Below are 26840 nucleotides of genomic sequence, written 5' to 3'. Positions count from 1 at the left end.
AGTGTCCTGCAGGTACAACATATACCATCGAACAAACATAAATGTAGCTCATACACTACAGACATCTGCCGAAGGCGTTGCCTCTAACTGCTGCGTCGTACAGCGCTCTCAGGAGAGGGATTTGTTCTCACCCAAGATGGCCGACTACAATGTTAATCAAAACAGGCAGATAGGGACCTATTTTTCTATGGCGTGACACTACAGGAAGTAAAACCCGGCGAAACCTGTTAGACGGACAGCACGGGTTCCCAATTACTGTCCGAGTTCCCGTCGCCTTGACCAATCCGAGTTGCGCAAGTGCTCGGGGAGGCGGGTCTTCCTGCCTTCCCTTGGTTACCCGCATGGAAACGCGCTCGGTCCCAACTGTAAGCGGACACGCCGGACGGGTCGGTGCTTCTCTGTGGCAGCTCAGGCGCTTCTCCGGGAAACGAAGATGAAGATCGAGGAGGTGAAGAGCACGACGAAGACCCAGCGCATCGCTACGCACAGCCATGTGAAGGGGCTGGGGCTGGACGAGGCCGGGGCGGCGAAGCAGGCGGCGGCGGGGTTAGTGGGGCAGGAGCTCGCCAGAGAGGTACGGCAGACACCCCGGGGCTGGGGCAGCAGGGCAGGGCGCCGGGGAAGGGGGCAGAGCTCTAGAAAGTGCTTTTAAAAACTCTGCCTGTAGTTCTGACGTGTGTGTGGACCGGTGTGGTTGCACGCTGTGTCTGTGTCGGTGTGTTGTGGTCCGGATGTGAGCATTGCGGGTTTGGGTCCAAGTCTCACTCGGAACCTGCTGCTGTGTGTGTTGTAGGCCTGCGGGATCATCGTGGAACTGATCCGCTGCAAGAAGATGGCCGGGAGGGCTGTTTTACTGGCCGGACCCCCAGGAACAGGAAAGGTAAGCATGAGGGGGGGCAGCGGTGTCACACACTCCTGAAGACTGTCATCATCCCAGTTCACCAGGGAGAGCCCTTCTCCTCACTACTCCATCCCTCCCTCTTTTTCTCCTGTTCAGGCTCTCTCCTTTCTCTTTTCTCCTCCTCCTCCTGTTGTTGCTTTCCTTGGTCCCGGAGTGGCCTGTGCATGTATCCGCTGGCTAATGCTGTTTTTATTGGAAATTATGGCTAATGGGCCGACCTTTCCTCTCTCTCCCCGCAGACGGCCCTGGCGCTGGCCATGGCTCAGGAGCTGGGCAACAAGGTGCCCTTCTGCCCTATGGTGGGCAGCGAGGTTTACTCCTCCGAGATCAAGAAGACTGAGGTGCTGATGGAGAACTTCAGGAGGGCCATCGGTGAGCGGGGGGGATGTCAGGGAAGACTGTGTGTGTGTCGCAAACTTCCCACTTCTTTCTCCTAAGAAAAAGTGCAGGAAGGCGAGAGGGAGGGAGAGTAAGAGAAAGATAAATGAGATTGAGGGAGGGGTGTGGATTTCATCCTGTTTGAAGTAGCATCGTTGAGGAGAGGGGAGGATGAAAGTGGGAGAGGAATACAGAAGACAAAGGAGGAGCAGACGGGCTGACAGGGAGGGAGGGAGTTTGACGTGTGAGGCCGGCACTCCCCTGCAGCTCTAACTGGCCTGGGCTGGGGAGGGGAGTGGAGGGGGAGGAGTATGCGCTCCGTGTCCCTCGGCTCTGATGCACTGAATGCAGGCAGTGTGTTCGCAAGGCGGCGGGGGGGGTGTTGACAAGGCCTGTCCCAGGTGTGGAAATGGACCCTGTGCTGAGAGACACGCTGTCAGCACCCCACCCTGGTCTCGGAGGGAGGGAGGGGGGGCATTCTGGGCACATCACCAGGGCGATTACAGGGGTCCGATAGCAGGGTCCCTGAGTGACAGGCACGCGCTGCTCGGAAACGTCTCTCTCTCTCTCTCTTCTTCCTGCTCTCCCTAGCTCCCAGCCAGCCACCTGGTTCTCTCACACAGAGGTCGATTGAGTACAGAGACACTCAGTGCTTTTATGTGGTTCTCTAACACAAGTACACACACCAAGACACACTCCGACACATGCAGGCAGGTACAAACACACATGCACAGGCACCAACACACACACACACACACTCTCTCACTCACTCACTCTGTCTCACTCTGTGTCTGTGTGTGCATCTCTCCTGCCTGTGTGTGACCTGACCTCTGACCCCGTCCCAGGCCTGCGTATCAAGGAGACGAAGGAGGTGTATGAGGGCGAGGTGACTGAGCTGACGCCCTGCGAGACGGAGAACCCCATGGGTGGCTACGGCAAGACCATCAGCCATGTCATCATCGGCCTGCGCACAGCCAAGGGCACCAAGCAGCTCAAGGTCAGCAGGCCAGGGACCTCACACACACACGCACACACGCACATGCGTCCAGTGGAATCTGTACACTGCGCTTGGTATATAAAGAGATGGATCTGGACTCCAGGTTGCACTTTCCAGAGGCCTGTTCTCTGGGGGTCAATCGGGGTCTGGGGCTGCGGGACAGATGCTCAGCCTGCACTAACGTGTGTGTGTGTGTGTGTGTGTGTGTGTGTTGTCTGCAGCTGGACCCCAGCATCTACGAGAGTCTTCAGAAGGAGCGAGTGGAGGTGGGCGATGTCATCTACATCGAGGCCAACAGCGGGGCTGTCAAGGTAACCACAGCTCACGGCACGCGTCGGACACGCTTCCTACCGCGGACATGGCTCCGCACGGCCGCACCCTGACTGCCCCTCTCTCTGTCACTGCAGACTGCCCTCTCCCTCCCTCCCCTCTCAGCGCCGTCGGTCCCCTGTGCCATGTTGATAAGCGTGTCGATGACGTGCTCTTTAATCGGCACAGGTGGGCTGAGCGTGCTGCCAGGCCAGGGGGGGGGGCGGGCAGGCCTACAGTTACATTTCAAGCTGTTGACAGCCTTCTATCAGACCTCCCTCCCTCTCTCTCCTTTCATCCCTCCTTTCATCTGTCAGACTGTGTGTTGGCACCGACTCCAAACGCACACCTGGGAGTCTCTCTCCCCGCTCACGTCTCCCCCTCTCCCCTCAGAGGCAGGGCCGTTGCGACACCTTCGCCACGGAGTTTGACCTGGAGGCCGAGGAGTACGTCCCGCTGCCCAAAGGCGACGTGCACAAGAAGAAGGAGATCATCCAGGACGTCACGCTGCATGACCTCGACGTGGCCAACGCCCGCCCGCAGGTATGGCACACGGACACTGACGCACTGACACTGACTTACAGACGCTGGCACACACGGACACTGACACACTGATGCACGGACACTGGCACACACTGATGCACTGGCACACTTGGTCAGGGACGCACGCACTGCCAGTAGTACAGAGGAGGTTGTGGACACCCTGACACAGGTAGTGACACACACACACACACACACACACACTCTCACTCTCTCTCTCTCTCTGTCTGTCTCTCAGGGGGGGCAGGATATCCTGTCTATGATGGGGCAGCTCATGAAGCCCAAGAAAACAGAGATCACCGGTAGGTCTGTCTGTCTGTTCTTCCATCTCTCTCTCTGTTGTTCTCTGTGTCCTCTGTCTCCCTCTGTCCCCCGTTCGTATGTGCCTGTCAGTCTGCGGTGCTGTATGAATGCTGGGGTCTCCTCTTATGTGGTCCGTCTCTCTCCCCTCTCCCTCCCTCTGCCGTGGTGCAGACAAGCTCCGGTGCGAGATCAACAAGGTGGTGAACCGCTACATCGAGCAGGGCGTGGCGGAGCTGGTGCCGGGCGTGCTGTTCGTGGACGAGGTGCACATGCTGGACATCGAGTGCTTCACTTACCTGCACCGCGCCCTGGAGAGCAGCATCGCGCCCATCGTGGTGTTCGCCTCCAACCGCGGCAACTGCCTCATCCGGTGAGAGAGAGAGAGCCTGCTGTGTGGAGCGGAGTTGTCCCCAGTGGATGTGTCTCACACACACACTGTAAACTGCACTGTACTACACAGTTTGACAACTGCCTCTCTCTGTCTCTCTCTCTCTCAGGGGCACAGAGGATATCCGCTCCCCCCATGGCATCCCCTTGGACCTGCTGGACAGAGTCATGATCGTGCGCACCATGCTGTACACCCCCCAGGAGATGAAACAGGTCTGTCTCTCTCTCTCTTTCAGTCCCTCCATCTCTCCCAGTCTCTAGCTCTGTGTATGTGTCTCTCTCTGTCTCGTGGTTACTCCTCTGCTTCTGGAACTCAGATTTTTCATTGTTGATAAAGGTTTAGTCTGTTTGAAATCTTCAACTCGAAATGGCATCTGCTTAATTAGGGTTAAATTAAGCAATTAGCTGATTGAAGTGCCTGTCTGCCTGCAGATCATTAAGATCCGAGCCCAGACAGAGGGCATCAGTATGAGTGATGAGGCTCTCAACCACCTGGGTGAGATCGGCACCAAGACCACGCTGAGGTGAGCACGACGCGCACACACACACTGCGCCCCGCACACACTGCGTCCCGCACCACACACACCTCACTGACGCCCCTCTCCCCCTCAGGTACGCGGTGCAGCTGCTGACCCCCGCCAGCGTGCTGAGCCGCCTGCAGGGCCGCGAGGGGGTGGAGCGCGAGCAGGTTGAGGAGATCAACGAGCTGTTCTACGACGCCAAGGCCAGCGCCAAGATCCTGCAGGACCAACACGACAAGTTCATGAAGTAGAGATCACAATAACACACACACACACATGGAAGTCTCAGCCCCCTCATCTACTACCCTCTCTCTCTCTCGTTCATTCTCTCTCCCTCTCTTGCCCCACTCCATCCCTCTCTCCATCCCTCTCTCACTCTTCAGTCCTCTTTTTGTCCTCCATCGTGCCCCCCCACCTTTCTCCTTCACTCTGCTCATTTGTTAGTTAAATTAATTTTTATGTGGTTCATTCTTTTTCTAAAAAAAATTAAAATATAAAAAAGGTTTGAATAAAGCTGTTTAAATTCCTCCAGGAGATGAGTTGATCTTTGTGTCTTGGTGGGGGGGAGCAGGGGTGATGCTCATCAGGTGACTGGACCCCCCCGGGGGCAGCGCTGGGCTCGGGGAAGACAGCGGCCCGAGAGAAGCTGCCCTGACCCCCGGGGTCCGGGTTCGAGGGGGAAGCAGAGCTGTCGGGGTGATCTGACCTCCCCCTACTGTCACATGACCACACAATGCACTTCCCTGCCTCTAGCAGTGTGTGTGTGGACATCAGTGAGAGTGTGTATACGGGAGCGTTGCACACACCTCTCTCACACACACACACACACAGCAGCTTCCAGGTCCATCAATTCCTGAGCGAGCAAACCAGCTGGACAGGGTGCCCTCTGTCTGAAGCCTAATGTGACATCTTCTGTGCGGCACTGTGTGTGTGTGTGATTTTCAGTTACAGTGTTTCAGAAGAGTGTCAGTATGGATTCTCTTTTCTCAATGCCATTTTTGTTTATAAACTGTCATAAATCAATGATGTAAATTGATTTCAGATTAAACAGCCTAGAGGACAGAAGTATGTCAGCCTTATAGTGGCCCCTGATCCTGTAGGACTTCTCTGTATGACTCTTTTAAGCTGCTTTCTACTGCACTGTGTCCTTGCCTTGCCTCAAATCTGCATATTAGAGAGGGGTTACAATGTAAAAAAGAGCTGAATTACTCTTGGGGATGTTTCCAACGAATTGTGCAAACGGAATAATAATAATCGGTTCGTCCCGAATATAATCATTTTATTTAATATGATTTATGTATTATATTATTATTTCTGCACCCTGGTGTAGGGAGGCTGTAATAACCCATGCAGGCGTCACGGACGCCCAGCGCCCTCCAGTGGCTGCAGACTGCGCCACCTCGCGTCCACGGGCGTTGTTTCCACGCGGCGCATGCGCGGCCGCTCCGTGTGACGACACAATGCCTAGAGTGGTAGCCATGGTAATAACTGTCAGCGCAGAAGTGCTGGGATGCAGTTTGTAAATGTAAATGTTGTAAATGTTACTGTATTATACATAGCACAATTACACAAGCAATTAATAAAGCCCGTTACAGAAGGTTTAGATCCTTATATTTAGGATATTCAACAGAAAAACATGTTGGGACAAAGATAGAACACGTCCTTTGGTGATGATGAAGATGATAATAATAATAATAATATATAATATTATATTATTATATATAATAATAATAAATGGTAAAATTATGTTTTATGAATATACAGTTATTGTTTTGTTACTATTATGTCGATTCAGATTCTTAATTATACAATATTGAGGCACAAATTCCCTATATGTACGTATGTATGTATGTATGTATGTATGTATGTATTAGAAAAGTGCAGTAATGCAATTAAGACAAAATTAAATTTAAGCATTATAAAATCGCAGTAGTGCAATCAATACAAAACTACAATAGCAATACAAAAAAATCATGTATCAGTATATGTAGGCTATGTATTTATTCTGTAACATTTGTTTCATAAACCCAGTGCTTGTTTACATTATTATTAATATTATGATCAAAGGTTCTGTAACGTGCTCTCATTCCAGATCCTTCATATTCAAATCTCAAGGCGCAAAAACTGTTTATTTCGGTTAGTTTTCAATTCAGCAGATTCAATAATAATCAAAGATGATGTCGTGGTTTTGGTTTTGGGGTATTTTATGATAAGTCTTGCTATGATTCAATTTGAGATCATAATAAGAGCAATATTACACCATCCATTTGTTTTAGTTTTTTTCTTCCGTGTTTTGTAACGAATCCGAAAGAGCAGAACATACGAAGCACATTGGGCATTTGTGTAGCCTTCAATTACAGACTCGCCGATTCGTAGAAAGAGAAAAACGATCCCTGTGAATCTGTAGCGCACCACGCACGATACCAGTCCCTCGAAATGGACGCGGGCGACGTCAGACGATGAGCACAGCAGCGGGCCGGGGGGGCTGCTCGTTATCTTGTAGAAAACCTAAACCCGTCCTGCGTGTCGAAAGTGCGGACGCGCGTCGGCCGGTGCAGCAGTGGCGCTGGTCCCTTTTGTTCCTCCAGTTCCTGTGTTATTGCTGCACAATGAAACGGCGCTGATTTGGGGCTTCGCAGGGGGCATCCCGGGGGCTTCCACCGCTCGTTGCTATTTTTATCGCATCCTATTGATCCGCCCGAAATCAGAGGAAGGAGCCGCCGTGAGCTGAGCGCGTCCGGGGCTGCAGTGTGTGAGTATCGGCTGTGCAGTGCATCCACACCGGACGGGTTACTTACATACACTGTCCCCCCCAGGGCTGGAGGAAAACGCACGTAAACACGTTTAGATTGGCGCATGTGTGGCGTTTATGAGTAGGGGGCTATGCTGTGATGGATTGTGAAGTGTGCACCCCTTTAGCCGGGGCTGTGCGCCCCACTGGCGCTGCACGGAGGAAAACAGCGCCGTTTCCCTGCATCGGGCACTTCACACATTAACATCCACACAGCGGGCAGCAGCAGCAGCAGCCCCGGCCAGTGCAGCGCCGCCGCGGGATACACCGTGTCGGCGCTGCTGCTCGTTTACCCGGCAGTTGTAGCCACTTCAGTAGCGGTTGAGTCCCAGACATCAGCTCCACTGTTTAACGATGCTCTTTTCACTGCTCGTCTCTTTTCAGGACCTGTGGTCTCTGCACTCCTCGACAGCGGAAGGCAGCTCTGAAAGCGCGCAGTTTGAAGGATCTCGCCACCTGCAGAACAAACCAAAAACAGCAGCACCATTTTAAACGTTTTGTGGTGCTGTTTTGTAAAATTGAAACTGGTTCTGTAACGGCCGTTGGAGACGCGGACAGAGTGACAGCAGCGCTCCGGCAGGCAGGCAGACAGGCAGGCAGACAGGCAGGCAGACAGGCAGGCAGACAGGCAGACAGGCAGGCAGACAGGCAGGCAGACAGGCAGGCAGGCAGGCAGACAGACAGGCAGACAGGCAGGCAGGCAGGCAGGCAGACAGGCAGACAGGCAGGCAGACAGGCAGGCAGGCAGGCAGACAGACAGGCAGGCAGGCAGGCAGGCAGACAGACAGGCAGGCAGGCAGGCAGGCTGGCACCCGGTTCACGCAGCAGTGTTGGGCTGTGCTCCTGGTGTTCAGTTACTATCACAGAAAACAAAAACAACACAACACGTGCTCTGCACATTTCACTTCCCGCGAAGCCCGAGCCCAGCAGTCCGATGGTAGGAGAGACAGCAGCCCAGTTCAGCTCGCCGAGGCCGGTGAGTTTGCGACGTTATTATTCCTCTGGCTTGTTTCGGGATTCAATCTGGTTTATTATACATTTTTCTTTCTTACGTTACACTGTTTTTGTTGCAACTGGAGATACATACATCGTTGTTTCTTGAAACATTACTGTCAGTAGTGCCCTCGGTTCTGCGTGTGTTTAGCTGCTTCATCCAGTCCGTCCCCGTCTCTTTATGAATCATATTTCACATTTTAATGATGATTATTATTCCGTCTACTAGTATGTTTATTTGCGTGGAGCAGTTCTGCCGGAATTGGTCCAGGGTGTCGGGGATGTGAGCTACACATTGTGAATGTGCACTATAGCAGTGTCTAATTGTGTGTTTTGTAACGTAACTGTTTTATCTGTAAGTGTGCGGCCCTTGTCCCAGTGTGCCAGTCTGAGTCACTGAACTTGGTGCCGGACCGGGCTGAGCCCCTCCACAGCCTTCACCGAGACGCTGTCACTCACACGCCACCTGTCAGCTGGTGCACTGGCAGGCATCCTGTCCCTTCTACCGACCCGTACCTATGTGTGTAAATCTCTATGTTTGTGTTTAGGAGACACTGTATATATTTATGAACATCTGCTAGACAGCCTCCTCTCTCCCTCTCCCTCGCTCTCAGATGTAAGCTTGCTCTCCTGCTGGCCCAGCCGCCCCCTCGAGCCGCGATGGGTCTGGACTTTGACGTGAAGACGTTCTGCCACAACCTGCGGGCCACCAAGCCTCCGTACGAGTGTCCCGTGGGCACGTGCCGCAAGGTGTACAAGAGCTACAGTGGCATCGAGTACCACCTGTACCACTACGACCACGACAACCCCCCCCCGGCCCAGGGCGGCACCCCCCAGCGCAAGCCCAAGAGGAAGGGCCGGCAGTCACGGGGCGGGGGCGGCGGGGGCGCGAGCGAGGACGGGGACGTGGGGGGGGGTGAGGTGGGAGGAGGCTGCGGCGGGGCCGGGGGCGCGGGGGGGGGCAGTCCCACTCCGGGCAGCCCGGCCCAGTCAGAGCTCTCCCACTCCCCGGGCCGGGAGGCCATGACCTACGCGCAGGCGCAGCGCATGGTGGAGGTGGAGTTCCAGGGCCGCATGCACAGGATCAGCATCTTTGAGACCCTGGATGTGGTCTCTGAGGACGAGAGCGCCGGGGACGACTCTCTGAGCGGGACGGGGGGCGGCGGCTGCAACGGGGGTGGAGGGGGAGGAGGCGGTGGGGGGATGGGGGACGGGGGGGACGCCGGCGGCGGGAATAAGGATCGACCCGACACCCCGGCCGCCGGCGGAGGCAGCGCCAACGCGGGCTCCGCAGCCACGGCTAACGGCGGGAAGGTGGCCACACCCAAGGCAGGCAAGCACAAGAGCAAGGAGAGGAAGAAGGAGGCGGCGGCCACAGCGCACCACCACAGCCACAGCGCCCCCTCTGGTCCCGCCGTCAAGCTACCCGAGGTGGTGTACCGCGAGCTGGAGCAGGACAGGCCCGATGCCCCAGCCCGGCCCTCTTCCTACTACAGGTGGGCACCGGCTACTTCTTGTGCTCTCTCTGTCTCTGTGTGTCTCTGTGTGCGTTTGTGTGAGAGAGTGTGTGTCTCTCTCTCTCTCTCTCTCTCTCTCTCTCTCTCTCTCTCTCTCTCAATTTACTGTCTTGACTAATTGACAGCAGTGTTGGCAAAGCAGTGACGCACTGGTCCAGCGCTCAAGAACAAGGTGATGGGGAACAATACATACAGCAAATCCACAGTTTGACAGACATTTGTTTTTGAAGAACATCTCCTCCCTCTCAGGTATATAGACAAGTCTCTGGAGGAGCTGGATGCTGAGGTGGAGTATGACATGGACGAGGAGGACTACATCTGGCTAGACATCATGAATGACCGGCGCCGTGCCGATGGGGTCACGCCCATTCCGCAGGAGGTGTTTGAGTCCCTGATGGACCGCTTGGAGAAGGAGAGCTACTTCGAGAGCCACAACAAGGTCTGTGTGTGTCTGTCAGCCTGTGTGAGTGTGTGCATCTCTCTCTGCATGTCTCTGTGTGTCTGCTTGTCTCTCTGTCTGTGTGTGTTGGTTTGACTCTGTTTGAGTGTCAGTGTGTCATAAATATAAGAACGTAAGAAAGTGTCCAATCGAGAAGAGCCCATTCGCCCCATCGTGCTCGTTTGGTGTCCATTAATAACTAAGTGATCAAGGATCCTATCCAGTCTGTTTTTGAATGTTCCCAAATTGTCTCTTCAGCCACATCGCTGGGGAGTTTGTTCAGATTGTGACGCCTCTCTGTGTGAAGAAGTGTCTCCTGTTTTCTGTCTTGAATGCCTTGAAGCCCAATTTCCATTTGTGTCCCCGGGTGCGTGTGTCCCTGCTGATCTGGAAAAGCTCCTCTGGTTTGATGTGGTCGATGCCTTTCATGATTTTGAAGACTTGGATCAAGTCCCCACGTAGTCTCCTCTGTTCCAGGGTGAAAAGGTTCAGGTCCTCAGTCTCTCAGTAGGACATTCCCTTCAGACCTGGAATAAGTCTGGTTGCTCTCCTCTGAACTGCCTCTAGAGCAGCGATATCTTTCTTGAAGTGTGGAGCCCAGAACTGTCCACAGTATCCAGATGAGCTCTAACTAGTGCATTGTACAGTCTGAACATCACTGCCCTTGTTCTCAATTCTACACTTCTGACAATATACCCTAGCAACACTCTCTGTGCAAGTGTGTGTTTCTCGCTGTCACTCTGTGTCAGTGTCTGAGTCCCAACTTCCCCTACCAAAAAACCACCACCACTCTCTCGCCCCCAGGCGGACCCCGGCGCCCTGATAGACGAGGATGCGGTGTGCTGCATCTGCAATGACGGCGAGTGCCAGAGTAGCAACGTCATCCTGTTCTGCGACATGTGCAACCTGGCGGTGCACCAGGAGTGCTACGGCGTGCCCTACATCCCTGAGGGCCAGTGGCTGTGCCGACGCTGCCTGCAGTCCCCCTCCCGCGCCGTCGACTGCGCCCTCTGCCCCAACAAGGGCGGCGCGTTCAAGCAGACGGACGATGCGCGCTGGGCTCACGTGGTCTGCGCCCTGTGGATACCCGAGGTGAGGGAGAGGAGGAGAGGACAGGAGAGGGGAGGGGAAGGAAGGAAGGGAGGAGAGAAGAGAAGAGAGGCTGATGAGGAGGGACAGGAGGGTGGGGATATCATTGGAGTAGATGTAGGGAGGGAGCGGTGGATATTGTTGACCTCTCCCTTCACCTCCTGTCCTTTTGGTTATCCCCCGCTCTGCCCAGGTGTGCTTCGCTAACACTGTGTTCCTGGAGCCCATCGACAGCATCGAGCACATCCCCCCTGCGCGCTGGAAGCTCACCTGCTACATCTGCAAGCAGCGCGGCTCGGGCGCCTGCATCCAGTGCCACAAGGCCAACTGCTACACGGCCTTCCACGTGACCTGCGCTCAGCAGGCCGGCCTCTACATGAAGATGGAGCCGGTGAGGGAGACGGGCGCCAACGGCACCTCCTTCAGTGTCCGCAAGACCGCCTACTGCGACATCCACACGCCCCCCGGCTCCGCCCGCCGCGGCCCCTCCTGCGGCCCCGGGGGCGGCGGCGCTGGCGGGGGAGGCGGGGGTGGCTCGTCGCACAGCGAGGGCGAGCCCGAGGACCTGGACGACGCCTGCGGCCACGACGACGACCCCAAGGGCTGGAGCTCGGAGCGCGTGAAGCGGGCCAAGGCGCGGTCGCGGCTCAAGATGAAGAAGGCGCGCAAGATCCTGGCGGAGAAGAGGGCGGCCGCACCCGTGGTGTCGGTGCCCTGCATCCCCCCCCACAGGTACTGCTGCGCACTGAGCACTGAGCACTCGATCCACAGACACCCGATGGATGGTTATTGATGTCCCTCTCTCTCTCTGTCCCTCCCTCCCTCTCTCCAGGCTCAGTAAGATCACCAGCGGTCTCTCTGTGCCGCGGAAGAGCCAGTTCATGCAGCGGCTGCACAGCTACTGGACTCTGAAGAGACAGAGTCGCAATGGGGTCCCGCTGCTGCGTCGCCTGCAGACACACCTGCAGTCCCAGCGCAATGCCGAGCAGCTGCCCATTGTGAGCACACACCACACACACGCCTGCACGTCACACATCTATACTCACACACAGTCCATCTCCCTCTCTCTGCCCCTCTTCATTCAATTCAGTTCAGTTCAAGGTGCTTTATTGGCAGGGTATGTATCTTCCTCCCACTCTCTCTCTCTCCCTCCCTTTCTCTCTCCCCTCCAAAGCATTACAGAAATTATAACAAACCGTATTTCAATCATAATCAAAATCTGTGGCACAGAAAATGCACACATACAGCCCCACACTCTCACGACCCAAATATGATGTCTGTCCATCTCTCCGGCCTGTGTCTGTGTGTCCAGAGGGACACAGAGGAGAAGCACTCGGCCCTGAAGGAGCAGCTGAAGTCCTGGCAGAGGCTGCGGCACGACCTGGAGCGAGCCCGGCTGCTGGTGGAGCTCATTCGCAAGAGAGAGAAGCTCAAGAGAGAGACGGTGAGGAGGGTGGGGCGGGGCGGGGTCTGTGTGCCTGAGTGAGCGCATGTGTGTTGGAGCGTCTGTGTCTGTGTGGGAGTGTCGGTGAGTGACGGTGGGTCTGTGCTCAGATCAAGGTGCAGCAGCTGGCGCTGGAGATGCAGCTCACCCCCTTCCTCATCCTGCTGCGCAGCACCCTGGAGCAGCTGCAGGACCGCGACACCAGCCACTTCTTCACCGAGCCGGTGCCGCTGGCAGAGGTATGCACACGCTGACTGACTGACATGCACACACTGGCACAGTTTGGTGACAGTCCCAACGTGAGGCTCAAAATTTAAACTAGGGTCAAAAATAACCGCAGAGTTTCTCATTTTAGAACAAAATTCAGTGACCACTCCATCAATGGTCATGTCTTCACAGCCGACTGACTGACTGACACACACTGACACTCGCACACTGACACACACACACACTTGCACTGACACTCGCACACTGACACACACACACACTTGCACTGACACTCGCACACTGACACACACACACTCTGACTAACTGACTGTTCCCCAGACCTGACCGACTGCATGTCTGCTTCAAAGACATGACTCACCATCTCTTTCCCCTCTCTCTTCATCACTCCCTCTTTCTTCCTCCCTCCTCTGTCTCTCCCTCTCTCCCTTGCAGGTCCCCGACTATCTGGACCACATTGAGCGGCCGATGGACTTCCAGACCATGTGGAGCAGCCTGGAGGCGCACCGCTACCTCAGCTTCCAGGCCTTCGAGGCCGACTTCGGCCTCATCGTCAACAACTGCCTGAAGTACAACGCCAAGGACACAGTGTTCTACCGCGCCGCGCTGCGGCTGCGGGAGACGGGGGGGGCGGTGCTGAGACAGGCACGCCGACAGGCAGAGCGCATCGGCTTCGACTACGACACTGGCATGCACCTGCCCCGTGAGCCCGAGACCGAGGGGCCCCGAGACCGGGACCGAGAGAGGGACCGGGAGAGGGACAGGGACCGGGACCGAGAGAGGGACCGGGAGAGGGACAGGGACCGGGACCGAGAGAGGGACCGGGAGAGGGACAGAGACCGAGCGCAGCCCCTGCCCGAGGACGGTGAGTGAGGCTCCGTGTCTCTGTGATCTGTGTGAGTGTTTCTCACTCTGTGGCCGTCTCTCTCGCGCTCTCTCTGACTCTCCTCTCCTGGTCTGCCTCCTCCCTCAGACCTGCTCCTTCCAGAGAACAGGAAGCGGTTGCCCCTGGAGGAGCAGCTGCGCTTCCTGCAGCAGTGTTTTGACGAGGTCAGCGCGGGCAAACACAGCATTGGTCGCTCCCGGCGTGCCAAGGCACTGCGCAAGGAGATGACTGTCATCAAGCGCAAGCTGGCACACCAGCGCGAGGGCGGGGGCCTGGGCCGGGAGGGGGGAGGCGAGCGGGGGGCTGCGTTGCCCCACCACGCTTCCGGGGACTCCCGGCACGACGAAGGAGGAGAGAGCAGCAGCCACGAGATGGGCAGCAAAGGTACCCAGTGAGGCGGGAGGTCAGGGCACACACAACCCCACACACATGCAACACTGTACAGCACCCTCTATACACACTGCCAGTACAGTGCGCATCGGTGTGTAACAGTGCTCCTCTCTCCAGACCTGGGGCCCTCCTCTTCAGTCCTGGCTCCAGAGGTGGGGCGCCGCACCTCTGTCCTGTTCTCCAAGAAGAACCCCAAGGCCGCCGGCCCCCCCAAGCGGCCTGGCCGGCCCCCCAAGAACCGGGACACAGGGGGGCAAGGAGGCCCGGGTATGAGCGGCCCCAGCCCCGTGGGGCCCCCCCAGCTGCCCCTGCTGTCCGGCCCCCGGCAGAGGAAACGCACGCGCAGCCCCCGCTCCACCTCCAGCTCCGAGAGCGAGAGCGACATCGAGGAGCCAGCGCTAGGTAACACGAATCTCTCACACACACAACATGCTACAATGTGCACAAAGACACACGCCATGATGCGCAGTTGCATCTTACCCCTCCCCTCCCCCCAGGGCTGCCCTCGAACGGGTTTGACGGCGGCAGTCAGCCGGTCACAGAGAGTTTCCGTGTGTACCGCAACGAGCGCAGCCTCCCGCGCTCCAGCTCCGACTCCGAGTCGACCACCAGCACGAGCAGCAGCGCCGCATCCGACCGCACCAGGTACTGAGGGAGGGAGGGGCAGGGGACATGGGTGGGATGGGGAAGTGGGAGGGTGGGGGAGAGGTAGGGTGTTAAAAAGGGGCAGGAAAGTGGCAAGAGGGAGGTCACTCTGTGTCCAGCAGCGTGTTGACAGCGCTGCTCTCCCCCTCTCAGCACCACTCCGTCAAAGCAGGGCCGTGGAAAGCCCTCGTTCCCTCGATCCACCTTCCCGGAGGACAGCAGTGAGGAGACATCCGGCACCGAGAACGAGTCCTACTCCGTGGGGGGGCGCAGCGTCCCACACAGTGAGTAACTGTGTATAACACTGTGCCGTGTGTGTGTGTGTGTGTGTGTGTGTGTGTGTGTAATGCTCTGTGCCGTGTGTGTGTGTAACGTTCTGTGCTGTGTGTGTGTGTTTTTGTGTAACGCTCTGTGCCGTGTGTGTGTGTGTGTGTGTGTGTGTGTTTTTGTGTAACGCTCTGTGCCATGTGTATGTGTGTGTGTGTGTGTGTGTAACACTCTGTGCCGTGTGTGTGTGTTTTTGTGTAACGCTCTGTGCCGTGTGTATGTGTGTGTGTGTGTGTGTAACGCTCTGTGCTGTGTGTGTGTGTTTTTGTGTAACGCTCTGTGCCGTGTGTATGTGTGTGTGTGTGTGTGTGTGTGTGTGTGTGTGTGTGTGTGTGTAACGCTCTGTGCTGTGTGTGTGTGTGTGTGTGTAACGCTCTGTGCTGTGTGTGTGTGTGTAACACTCTGTCAGGGCTGGACGATATGGCCAAAATTTATATCACGATATATTTCTTACTTTCGGTCGGTATGATATAATTCCGATATTGATATGAACAATATAAAAGCCTCCGAAAAACTGCCAAGAACACCCACAACGGATGTCTGTACTTACAAACTTCTGAAAAATAATTTGCCAAGTCTATGAAACCTCCTCCTATAAAACTATGTAATATTTTAGAAATAAAAATGGTACAAATAAATTAATGTTCACCTTTTATTTCTATTTAGCCTTCATACAAACAAGAAATGTGAAATCACTGTGAAATAAACCTAAGACTCTCACATTATTAATTTGAATATCTTTAACTTTAAACTATAACATAGGCTGATTATATTATTCTTATAGATTGAAACAAAAGTGCTTCAGCCAGGATAAAGAATATGAAAAGTGCTCAGAGTTGCTGCAGAAAACAGAACAAAAGAGTGAGCAACAACAAAAACACATGTTGCTGGGGCAGGGACATTGCTGAGGGTTGATGACATCCTATGACAGGCTCTAGAGGTTTCTGGCAAGAAATACAAGCTGGTCTACATTATCTGGCTTCAGAGATGCCCTTTTACAAGTGACAACGTTGCCACCTGTACTAAAAACCCTCAGAGGGGGAGCTTGTGGCCTGAATGCACAAGTAATGTTGTGCCAGTTGGCTTACTCTGGGGAAGTTCTTTTGATAGACTTTCCACCAATCCAGAGGATTTCAGTCATTGTCAGCATGTGGAGAAGGTAGTTGCCGAGCTCCCTCTCAACCTTCTGTGTTGGTAGTTGTGGGCCTGTTTGGAAAAAAGCTAGGCAGAGACCGCTTTGTTTTCTTGGCTGGTGGCACTGCTGCAGATGCGTCTTCCATGGCTTCTTCTCTGGACTCCTCTTCCCTTACCACAACAGCTCTCTCTCCCTTCAGCATCTCCAACACAGCTCTCTTTGATGTATTCTCTCCTCTCCTGAGTGTACTGAAGCCTGAATCTTGGGTCAACGAGGCATGCCATGTCAATTAGATCATCCATGGCTGGGACATCATACTTTTCGTTGAAGTATCCCATCACTGTTGTCTTTATGGTCTTGGTGAGCTGTGTTTCATCCTTTGCTTCCTTCAAGATGGAGGTGTTGAAGAGATGCATCACTGGTTTTAGGAATGACACACTGACATAGGACTCACCAGACGAGGCATTTGTGAATTGGAGGAGTGGGCTTAGAGCTGCATCTATAGACTCTAAAACATCCACATCTTGCCAGGTAGGAAGCAGCGACCTGGTCGTCTTGTCCTTTGAGAGGACCTCTGTGATGGCCCTTTTCTGCTCTAGAACCCGCTTCACCACTTGTTGACGGGAGCCCCATCTTGTTGGTGTTTCACTGATGAGCTTGTGCTTTTGCAAGTGATACTCCTCCTGAGCAGCTGCAAGGCCCCGTTCTTCCAGGAGTAGGAGAAGGCAGCCACCACCCTTATACAGACCCCAGCTGTTCTGTCCACTCGCTTGTCTTTAACTTTGGTTAACTTTCTCTGTAGACAGAGAGATAAAAATATTGCAATATATAGTTCTCATTTGTATTTATATTTTAAATACAATTTTCTGTTTATTTTTATTATTCTTACAGCAAAATCACAATTCTCCTGCTTACGTATTTTTGTTTTGTTTTTATTTCACACCTGATTTGGCAAAGTAAACATCTGTTCCCATGCCAGTAAAACACCTTTGAATTTAATTGGGTAATTGCTGTATGTATAATCCATACAGATATGCATGTCTTGACTAAAGATTAAATTAATAGCCTATAAAATCACTTAAATAGGGGGAATGAAATCACCTAATCAAAACTATAGGGCAACTAAGTACTATGTAATATCTAATGTCTGGGTTGGGTATGGAGCTTTATGATGAGTAGCAGAGCAGCCACTAAAGAGAGCAACACAAGGCTCCATATTCATAGTCTACACAACACAGAACTCAAGTGTATTATTTATCAAATAAAATGCACAGTGTAACACATGCTCAATGAAATTCTTATGACATGGCATGCAACAACCATAAAGCAAGAATAAATGGCACACAATAAAATTGTGTGAATATAAAAAGAATATAAACAAATATAAACAATATAAAAATAGCTATCAAAAAACATACAAGCACTGCTATGATAAGCTACGTTTAGGTTAGGCCTATTTTGTGTTAAGCATATCGCCTTTTTGTTACTGCAATGATTTTAGTAATATATCCTCATACCATAAACAAAACATCTTAACATAACACTAACATTTATATTAACTGTGTATAACTTACCAATAACTTACCAGCAGAGTTCAGTCGGTGCCCGAAGCATTGTAGTCTTGTCCATCTGTTCAACTCAGCGGCTTTGATGATATTGGTCCCGCTATCTGTGGTGATGCAGACCCGGCGGTCCTCACTGAGTCCCCAGGAGGCGAGCGTATCCGTAAGTCTGGCTGCAATTGCTTCGCCCGTGTGATCCTCAGGAAAGTAGACCATCTGGAGGCATAAGCTGACAAGCTTCCAATCTTGGTCAATAAAGTCGACTGTCAGGCTCAAGTATGGTTCCGAGGTTCGGCTTGACCACAGGTCAGCTGTGGTTGCAAAATATGACACTGACTTCAGTTGCTCCTCCACCGTTTCCCTAACTTCACCATAAAATGTAGGTATAGCTGTGCGTGAAAAATATTTTCGGCCAGGTACTAAACGGCATCATGTCCTTAGCCAAGAAGTTTGTAACGGCCTTAGACTGTTTGTCATAAGGCATGAATGCAGCCATCTGTGTTTGCTGCATGGGTTTCTCTTTTGACACAGCTGGTGTTGGAGATGGGGGTGGTGGTGATGTTTCAGGGACAGGTTGGCTTTAACTTTTATGGTGCCTCATCTTCTGACCCTCAGAATATTCTATCGGGTGGAACTGCTTCAGATGGTGGAACAGATTTGATGTGTTCCTGCTGCTAGCCGGCACCACTCTCTGGCACATTTTGCAGCACACTGAAACCTGAAGTTTATCAGATCTTAGATAGCCGAACCACTTCCACATTAGTCTTTCCTCTCTTATCAACTATTTCGTCTGCTTTCTCCTCACTTGTGGAAGCTCGTTCAGTCACATTTGTATTGCGGTCAGGGGTACTCATTTTGTACCTAAAACTTGCAGCGTTAGAGCTTAGCCTACTACTGCTGAGCACTGGCTGCGTGTCTGTGGTGTACGTCATCACGCAAGTAGCCAATTGTGTTCTGCTCTTTCTGACGGCTGCGCCCTGAACGTCAGTCAGTGACAAATGCTGTAATGTATATTGAAATATCGGAAATCTGTTTAAAAATCATATCACCGTTATTGAAAAAAATATATACACTCAACTAAAGGATTATTAGGAACACCTGTTCAATTTCTCATTAATGCAATTATCTAACCAACCAATCACATGGCAGTTGCTTCAATGCATTTAGGGGTGTGGTCCTGGTCAAGACAATCTCCTGAACTCCAAACTGAATGTTGAATGGGAAAGAAAGGTGGTTTAAGCAATTTTGAGCGTGGCATGGTTGTTGGTGCCAGACGGGCCGGTCTGAGTATTTCACAATCTGCTCAGTTACTGGGATTTTCACGCACAACCATTTCTAGGGTTTACAAAGAAAAATGTTGCCTGGTCTGATGAGTCTCGATTTCTGTTGAGACATTCAGATGGTAGAGTCAGAATTTGGCATAAACACAATGAGAACATGGATCCATCATGCCTTGTTACCACTGTGCAGGCTGGTGGTGGTGGTGTAATGGTGTGGGGGATGTTTTCTTGGCACACTTTAGGCCCCTTAGTGCCAATTGGGCATCGTTTAAATGCCACGGCCTACCTGAGCATTGTTTCTGACCATGTCCATCCCTTTATGACCACCATGTACCCATCCTCTGATGGCTACTTCCAGCAGGATAATGCACCATGTCACAAAGGTCGAATCATTTCAAATTGGTTTCTTGAACATGACAATGAGTTCACTGTACTAAACTGGCCCCCACAGTCACCAGATCTCAACCCAATAGAGCATCTTTGGGATGTGGTGGAACGGGAGCTTCGTGCCCTGGATGTGCATCCCACAAATCTCCATCGACTGCAAGATGCTATCCTATCAATATGGGCCAACATTTCTAAAGAATGCTTTCAGCACCTTGTTGAATCAATGCCATGTAGAATTAAGGCAGTTCTGAAGGCGAAAGGGGGTCAAACACAGTATTAGTATGGTGTTCCTAATAATCCTTTAGGTGAGTGTATATCGTGATCTATATTTATATTGAATTATTGTCCAGCCCTGCGCTCTGTGCTGTGTGTGTGTGTGTGTGTGTGTGTGTGTGTGTGTGTGTGTGTGTGTGTGTGTGTGTGTGTGTAATGCTCCGTGCTGTGTGTGTGTGTAACGCTCTGTGCTGTGTTGCAGTGGTGCGCTCTGGCAGAGGCAGGTCAGGGTGCTGGATGACCCCAGACGAGTACACCCCCCTGGACGCGCTGGATCTGGTCTGGGCCAAGTGCCGCGGATACCCCTCCTACCCCGCACTGGTGAGAGACACACACACACACACAGTCACACAGAGAGAGACTCACACACATACTTAAGAGTCAAACAGACTGATACCCCGTTTCCACTGGCCACGTTCAGGTGCACCTCAGCATGGCCGGGCTGTAACTGCGCACCTGCACTGTGCCGACAGCGTTTCCACTCACTGTCGTGGGTCCAGCTGCCCTAGGAAGTGACTGAGACACAAAAGGTCAAAACGCAGTCTGGGACCCTCGGCACTCTGGGATTTAGTGTTTTAAACTGGAGGCTGAAATACTGCTAACATTAAAGTGCAATAAACTTTGGCCTGAAACTTTTTTATGATATCTAACAGTCTTATAGTATAAGTTATACAAGATATTCAAAAGTAGAAACCGGGACACATTGAAACAATATATAAAACAAATGACATCACTTAAAATTTCACCTAGTTTATTTTGTTTACCAGCACATCGTAAATAACTGTGTTGCTTCTCCCTGTATCATGATCAGATTAACACTGACAATAGAGCTTAATTTAAGTATCCTACATATTCGCCCTTATTATATATCTGTGGGAGAATGAACTGCATTGCATTATTAAATACAGTGCGCTGGGTTTAAATCTGTACCGTGTCACTACATATCTATATCATGAAATACACAGTATGACAGTCACAGACAGTTTCTTAAGCAAAACTCATACATGTGTATATAAATACGGCTACAACACTGGGATCCGTAATTTACTGGAACAGTTTTCCCACAAATTCAGTGTCAGCATGTTTTCTCTGTACCTGCAGATTCATCAATGTGCAAAATAGAATAACATCGCAGGTGGCATCAACTTTTATTTACAGTTGGATTCCTTTAAAAACAACTTTGACACCTTTAATGAATGGATCAGTTGTATTAATTGCTAAGTTTTGTGAGGGTTGTATTTCGGTAAAGCGTCTATACTTGGATTACCATTAACACATAGTTATAGCGATAATGAGGGATTACAAATATAATTAAATGTACAATTCTTCATGAGATTGATCACATAAAAATTTGCCTCCGTTTTAAACATTTTAATCGTTTTAAGATGGTGTAAACAGGGGGAAGCTAAAAACCGTGCCTTTTCTATAATTTTGAGATAATTTACTAGATATCGGGACATTTAATTTAAATCCAAGACGAATATTTTATGTTTGCGGGTGTTTATAACAAAAAAAGCAATGTATTTTGTCAGGGCACATTGTATTGCAGTCCTGCAGTCCTGCAGTCCTTTCTCCGGCAGGATTTTTGCGATCTTTTCGAACACTCCTGCTCCAAGCAATTAATCCTGTGTGGCACTTTTCCACCGTACATTAATAACTGCCCCAGATTAATCGCTTTCCCAAGGTAAACTCACACATTCCTTCTTTGCAAAAGTTTCTAGCGCATCTCTCGCATCGAGAGCAGCCGCCATCACTGTAGTTACGATGTCAGAATGCAGTGGCGCCGTGTCAGTGACATCACAGTACTGACCCGGACCCGTGTGGGACTCCGCCGATACAATGTACGAAACTGTGCTCCTGAAACCAGTGCAGGTACAGGCAGAGGTGCAGCTCAGCCCTAGTGGAAACCCCCCCGGCATGGCTGAGGTGCAGCTAAACGTGGCTAGTGGAAACGGGGTCTGAGAGAGACACGGGCAGAGACACAGACCTGTGCCAGGTGGGCTGCAGTGCACTTCCCAGGAGGGGCCACAAGGGAGCAGCACCCTCATTGGAGTGCATTTGCCTGCAGTGCGTCGATGGCTGTCCAGACTCACCACACCTGCAGTTCAATCTTTCGGTCATACTTTTATCTTCCTTCTGCCTCTCCCCCTCACTCTCTCCCTCTTCCTCTCCCTCCTCTCTGTAGATCATCGACCCTAAGATGCCCCGCGAGGGGGTGTTCCACCATGGCGTGCCCATCCCGGTGCCCCCTCTGGATGTGCTCAAGCTGGGGGAGCAGATGACCCAGGAGGCCCGAGAGCATCTCTTCCTTGTGCTGTTCTTTGACAACAAGAGGACCTGGTCAGTCCAGCGCAGTGCCATCCAGTCCCCTCTCTCCTCTCTCTCTCTCACAGCTGCATCCCTCCCTCCCCGTCTGTTTCCTTCTCCCTCTTCATCTCTCCATCTGTTCCGTTCTCACTGTCTGTTTCCAGGAAGTGTGTGTCTGTGTCTTTGTGTGTGTGAACAGTGGGAGTAACTGTGTGTGTGTGTGTGTGTGTGTACAGTGAGTAACTGTGTGTGTACAGTGAGAGTAACTATGTGTGTGTGTGTGTACAGTGAGAGTAACTATGTGTGTGTGTCTGTGTGTGTGTGTGTGTGTGTGTGTACAGTGAGAGTAACTATGTGTGTGTGTGTGTACAGTGAGAGTAACTATGTATGTGTGTGTGTACAGTGAGAGTAACTGTGTGTGTGTACAGTGAGTAACTGTGTGTGTGTACAGTGAGTAACTGTGTGTGTGTGTACAATGAGTAACTGTGTGTGTGTGTACAGTGAGAGTAACTGTGTGTGTGTGTGTGTGTGTGTACAGTGAGAGTAACTGTGTGTGTGTGTCTGTACAATGAGAGTAACTGTGTGTGTGTACAGTGAGAGTAACAGTGTCTCTGTCTCCGTGTGTCCAGGCAGTGGCTGCCGCGGACGAAGCTGGTCCCTCTGGGTGTGGACCAGGAGCTGGACAAGGACAAGATGCTGGAAGGCAGGAAGTCCAACATCAGGAAGTCGGTGCAGGTGGCGTACCACCGCGCCATGCAGCACCGCAACAAGGTGCAGGGGGACCCGAGCAGCGACTCCAGCGACACGGACTGACTGGCACTGCACCCTCACACACACACGCACACGCACACTGGCACACACTGTCCACTGCAGAATCACTGCACCGCACAGCAAACCAACAGAGACTGGAAGGGCCACGGGGACACTGTGAGACCCCCGCAGACACGAGGAGCCCCCCGCACCGCAGACTCACTGTGAGATACATGGACACATGGACAGACAGACGCTGGACCGCAGCGGCCACCGGCCCAGAGACAATCACAGTCCCGCAGTGGGACCTGGGCCTTTTAAACCACACGAACAAAGCAACAACTGTCCCTCAGACGCGCTCTCTCTCTCTCTCCAGTTTCACCCCCCACTACCCCAAATGAACGAATTGGGATGGTCCTCATGGAAAGTTTAAAAAACTACAAAACCCGGAGAAAATTAGGAGCTATTTATTGTTTATAACCGTGACATGTATATAGCCAGCACATCATGTCTTCAGGACATTTGTTGTTGTTTTTTTTTTTTTTTTTTTTAATGTTTTTTTTTTCTTTTTGTATATATATATATATATATATATATATATATATGATTATATATTTTAAAGCATTCTCCGTCCTGTACAGCACTCCCGTGTGCCAGTGTCATTGTGCTGGTATTGCAGCCCCCTGCGGGATGGAGCCAGGCCGTCCTGTCCGTTCGCGGTGTTTAATTATTTCATTCGATGATGAAGAAATTCCAATGAGCTGTTTTGAGCCAAAATCATGTTCTCCCGGGGGCGGGTTGCTCTGGGCAGGCCGGTCTGGCTTTATATACATTTTATTCATTTTTTTAAATCAAAAAGGTCAAGTTATTGAAGTCACTCGAGCACGAGAGTGATGTCATCAGCAAGTGCCAGACAGTAGACCCGGGTGGTGAACGGGGGATGGGCGAGAGCGGGATCAGGATCATTCGGACACGTTCACAGCCGCCACCGGCGCCGTTTGTGTCTGAATGGCGACAGTTGTTCCTCTACAGCTCTTGGGTCGGGCTGGGTCTGACCTCGCTTTTTCATTCTCTCGTTGAATTATGAAGTTCCAAATGAATGGTTCTGGGCCAGAATCCTGCGCTGGACTGGACTGGGTTGAGGGTTTGGGGTTTGGGGGTCTATTGCTACTGCTGTTTTTGTTGGTGTTGGTGTCCCAATCAAGGGCAGGCGTACAGGCGTCCCGAAGGGGTGGTGGTTTCATCAAGGGTGGAGCTCAAGAGCTGGGCCGGCATCACACCACCCCCCTGCCCCCCGACCCTGACCGCAGTTTGACACCCCTCTCCAGCCCCCCCATGTCAGGAGGCTCACTCCGGCGCTGCTCCGATCGTCCAGCCAGTGATGTGATCTTGGAAACGCTGGGGGCTATTGTGTCGCCGTGGCCCACAATGCACCTGGGCAAAGGCACTGCTGCAGGGCAGGAAGTACAGTCTTCCTCCGCTGCCAGCCACCAGAGTGGCAGTAATGCGCACCCCTCATACGCGTCTCCACTCCGGCCTGGGCGATCACAGATAGTCGGGGGTTTTAAAGTTATTAATTTATTTATTATGGTGTGTTTTTGTTTTAACGTGAAGGTCATAACCTTCGTTGTAAAATCAGTGTATTAAGTCAATAAGCAAGTGAGGGCCCGGAGCCGGACAAGCCTGACAGCACACGGCGCACCAGGGCTTTTCTCTGTGTGTTTTTGTCTGTTTTTTCTTTTTACCACGATCCACTGCAGACTGAACCTGTCGAGCAGGAGCCGGGGGGGCCTGAGCTGGGGGAGTTCATACCGGAGTGTGAATGAAATGAAACCTCAGACGTCTCATGAACAGTTTATTTATATGTTTTTTTTATTTTATACAAATAAAAACGTTTTTGTGCAGCGAGAGGAGCTGTGGGGAGAGGCTGGGCTCCCAGTGACGTACTGACGAGTTCTCCGTGATCGGCTGGTGAATTGTGGAGATGAGGGCATTGCAAAAGCACTGATTTCCCCCCCCCCTCCCCCCCTCAATCATGCACTACCCTCCCACCCCCAGGACCGGAGCGAGGGATGCAGAGAGCAGCGCGGGGGGGGAGCGGGGTCATATAGTGGAGCAGTTAGACACTCGTGCTTCTGTCCTAGTGTTTGGAGAACAACGGTGTTAGAACTTTTACAATAAAAAATAAATGAAAATAAAAAAATAGAACTTTAATAAAATAATTCAGTTTTTGTATCTCTGCCTTGTGATGTATTTTTTTTAAACCTGCCTGTGTGGTTTCCTCTCTCGTGTGGCCTCATGCTGTGTCAGTCAGGGGAGTGTGTAATCGCAGTCTGGTCTCTCGCTCCTGAGAGTTGTCTGCGAGCGTCTCCGTCTCCGGCTGCTCTTCCTGTGCCCCCCTGGCAGCTGACAAGAAGAAAAGAGAACGGAAAACCCCCTCCGTGCCCAGATGGCGGTGTGAGTGAATGAGTGCGTGTGTGCCTGCGTAGACTCTCGGTGGGGATCCTGTGCTGAGTGCTGGCAGGGCTCGTATTCTAGTAAGAAACTGTAAACTCATGTGATTCAAGACCAGTCTTTGTGGGCCGAGACGTCTCGGCCTCTCCTTCCCCTTGACCTCTTCATTAGCCAACTGAGAGCACTGACGCCAGCCTGGGGGGCCGTAACGGCACATGACTGGGCCTCAAAACCACAGCCTGCAGTGATGCTGGGTCCCAGAGACGGGGCCAGCCCTCTGTTCTGGGCCACAAGAGACCACCGCCCGACCCAAAAGCATCTCTCTGCTCATCCCTCCCAGCGGACCCCAGGGTCTAGGAATCCGGTGCCTCTGACAGGAAACGGATCGGGCTCTCGAGGAACAGGGCTGCTCATCAAAATACGCTTTCGCACCAGAGTGGGGCGACTGCCGGGCCTCCAGGGCAGCAGAGGGGCGGTGTTTTTCCAGGAAAGTCTTGTAGGCAGCTAAAGAAAATCCCCAGAGTGAAGACGATGAGGGGGGTGCGGTAGAGGTAGGAGGCGACTCCTTTGATAGCGATCTCCTTGAAGGCAGCTGAAGCTCAAAGGAGTGCAAAGATGCGGGGGAGATGAAACCGGGTAGTCATCATGACGGCAGCTTCAAACAGACGAAACAAAACAACCTGACTGACTGACAACCTGTTGTGTGACGGCAGCGGCTCATAGTGGTTGTCAACATACAGTGGCAGGGCCCCAGGACACATCGGGGACCCTTAGTGCAGCCGCTCGAAGACAGGCTTGGGCTGTGTCCTGGAGCAGCTGCACAAAGGGGCCCCGATGTGTCCCAGGGCCCTGCAGTCCTGTCCCCTAGCTCCTGTCCCAGTCCTCCAGGGTCCCTGCTCTCAATGACTCAACTGTTAAGGAACCAAACTCCTCTCTTTCCCCACCACAGTGCTTTCAAAAAACAAAAACACACCTATTCTAAGCAGTGCAGGGTGCTTTCCAGGCCCGTGAAAAACGGTACCGGGGCCCTTGACTGTAAAGGGTGATGAACAGATCCTATCGGTCGATGGCTTCTGGGATTTTATAGAGGCGTGGAAAAGCGCGGCAGGCAGGCGGAGTTCCCAGAAGCCCCCAGCTTTGAAACCCAACCTGTCCTGCTTTGGGACAAAAGGCCGTGTTTGTTGTTCTTGTAGATGGGTGGAAACGTGGCTCACCCGATCCCAGTGCAGCCCTCTTGCACGCACGCTGACGGACGGCAAATTTGACTGCGTGTTGAGAGAGATTGGATTTCACACACAATCCTTTTTTGCATAAAAAGGTGTCGGTTGGCTTCTCTCTTTCTCTCGGATGTAGGTTGCAGTTGTGCTGGAGAACTTCTGACCTCGGCGCGCTCCTGTCCGTGCCTCCTCTCACACTGCATGACAGACAAATCAACCAGACGCACCTGACACACACGCACGCACAAGCTGCTCAGACACACACGATCTACATAAACAAACAGTACACACACACATGCACGGGACATCAGCAAACACTATGTACATGCATATGCCTGTAGAAGAGCACACTCACACGAACAGCAGATAATCTCTTACAGGAACTGCTTACAT

The 26840-nt window shown here is 52.2% G+C and overlaps 2 protein-coding genes across 2 annotated transcripts; both read left to right on the top strand.

Moving 5' to 3' along the window:
- Window positions 1–273: 273 nt before the first annotated feature.
- Window positions 274–4867, top strand: ruvbl1 (RuvB-like AAA ATPase 1). The gene is made up of 11 exons (XM_066697632.1): window positions 274–574; window positions 794–880; window positions 1141–1273; window positions 2125–2276; window positions 2498–2587; window positions 2979–3128; window positions 3364–3427; window positions 3600–3798; window positions 3926–4028; window positions 4248–4339; window positions 4428–4867. Exons 1-11 carry the CDS (start codon window positions 434–436, stop codon window positions 4585–4587), a joined length of 1371 nt encoding a protein of 456 aa, XP_066553729.1. The 5' UTR covers window positions 274–433; the 3' UTR covers window positions 4588–4867.
- A 1921-nt stretch (window positions 4868–6788) lies between these two features.
- brpf1 (bromodomain and PHD finger containing, 1) lies at window positions 6789–25011 on the top strand. Its single transcript, XM_066697629.1, has 17 exons — window positions 6789–7088; window positions 7512–8103; window positions 8735–9616; window positions 9887–10076; window positions 10881–11168; window positions 11359–11897; window positions 11998–12163; window positions 12478–12609; window positions 12720–12848; window positions 13270–13699; window positions 13808–14104; window positions 14228–14512; window positions 14608–14755; window positions 14909–15039; window positions 19922–20040; window positions 21905–22059; window positions 22656–25011. Exons 3-17 carry the CDS (start codon window positions 8781–8783, stop codon window positions 22837–22839), a joined length of 4029 nt encoding a protein of 1342 aa, XP_066553726.1. The 5' UTR covers window positions 6789–7088; window positions 7512–8103; window positions 8735–8780; the 3' UTR covers window positions 22840–25011.
- The last annotated feature ends 1829 nt before the right edge of the window (window positions 25012–26840 follow it).

Source organism: Amia ocellicauda, chromosome 3, assembly GCF_036373705.1.
Source record: "Amia ocellicauda isolate fAmiCal2 chromosome 3, fAmiCal2.hap1, whole genome shotgun sequence".
Taxonomy (NCBI): Eukaryota; Metazoa; Chordata; class Actinopteri; order Amiiformes; family Amiidae; genus Amia; species Amia ocellicauda.
The sequence above is the reverse complement of the archived record's forward strand: the minus strand, read 5'-3'. Positions and strand labels throughout refer to the sequence as shown.

Bases quoted from the DNA above. Each gene is read 5' to 3' on its own strand.
- brpf1 (XM_066697629.1), top strand. From the start codon at position 8,781: ATGGGTCTGGACTTTGACGTGAAGACGTTCTGCCACAACCTGCGGGCC. The intron at 12,849-13,269 runs GTATGCACACGC...TCTCCCTTGCAG, and splicing joins AGCCGGTGCCGCTGGCAGAG to GTCCCCGACTATCTGGACCA. The intron at 14,756-14,908 runs GTACTGAGGGAG...TCCCCCTCTCAG, and splicing joins GCCGCATCCGACCGCACCAG to CACCACTCCGTCAAAGCAGG.
- ruvbl1 (XM_066697632.1), top strand. From the start codon at position 434: ATGAAGATCGAGGAGGTGAAGAGCACGACGAAGACCCAGCGCATCGCT. The intron at 575-793 runs GTACGGCAGACA...TGTGTGTTGTAG, and splicing joins GGCAGGAGCTCGCCAGAGAG to GCCTGCGGGATCATCGTGGA. The intron at 881-1,140 runs GTAAGCATGAGG...CTCTCCCCGCAG, and splicing joins GACCCCCAGGAACAGGAAAG to ACGGCCCTGGCGCTGGCCAT.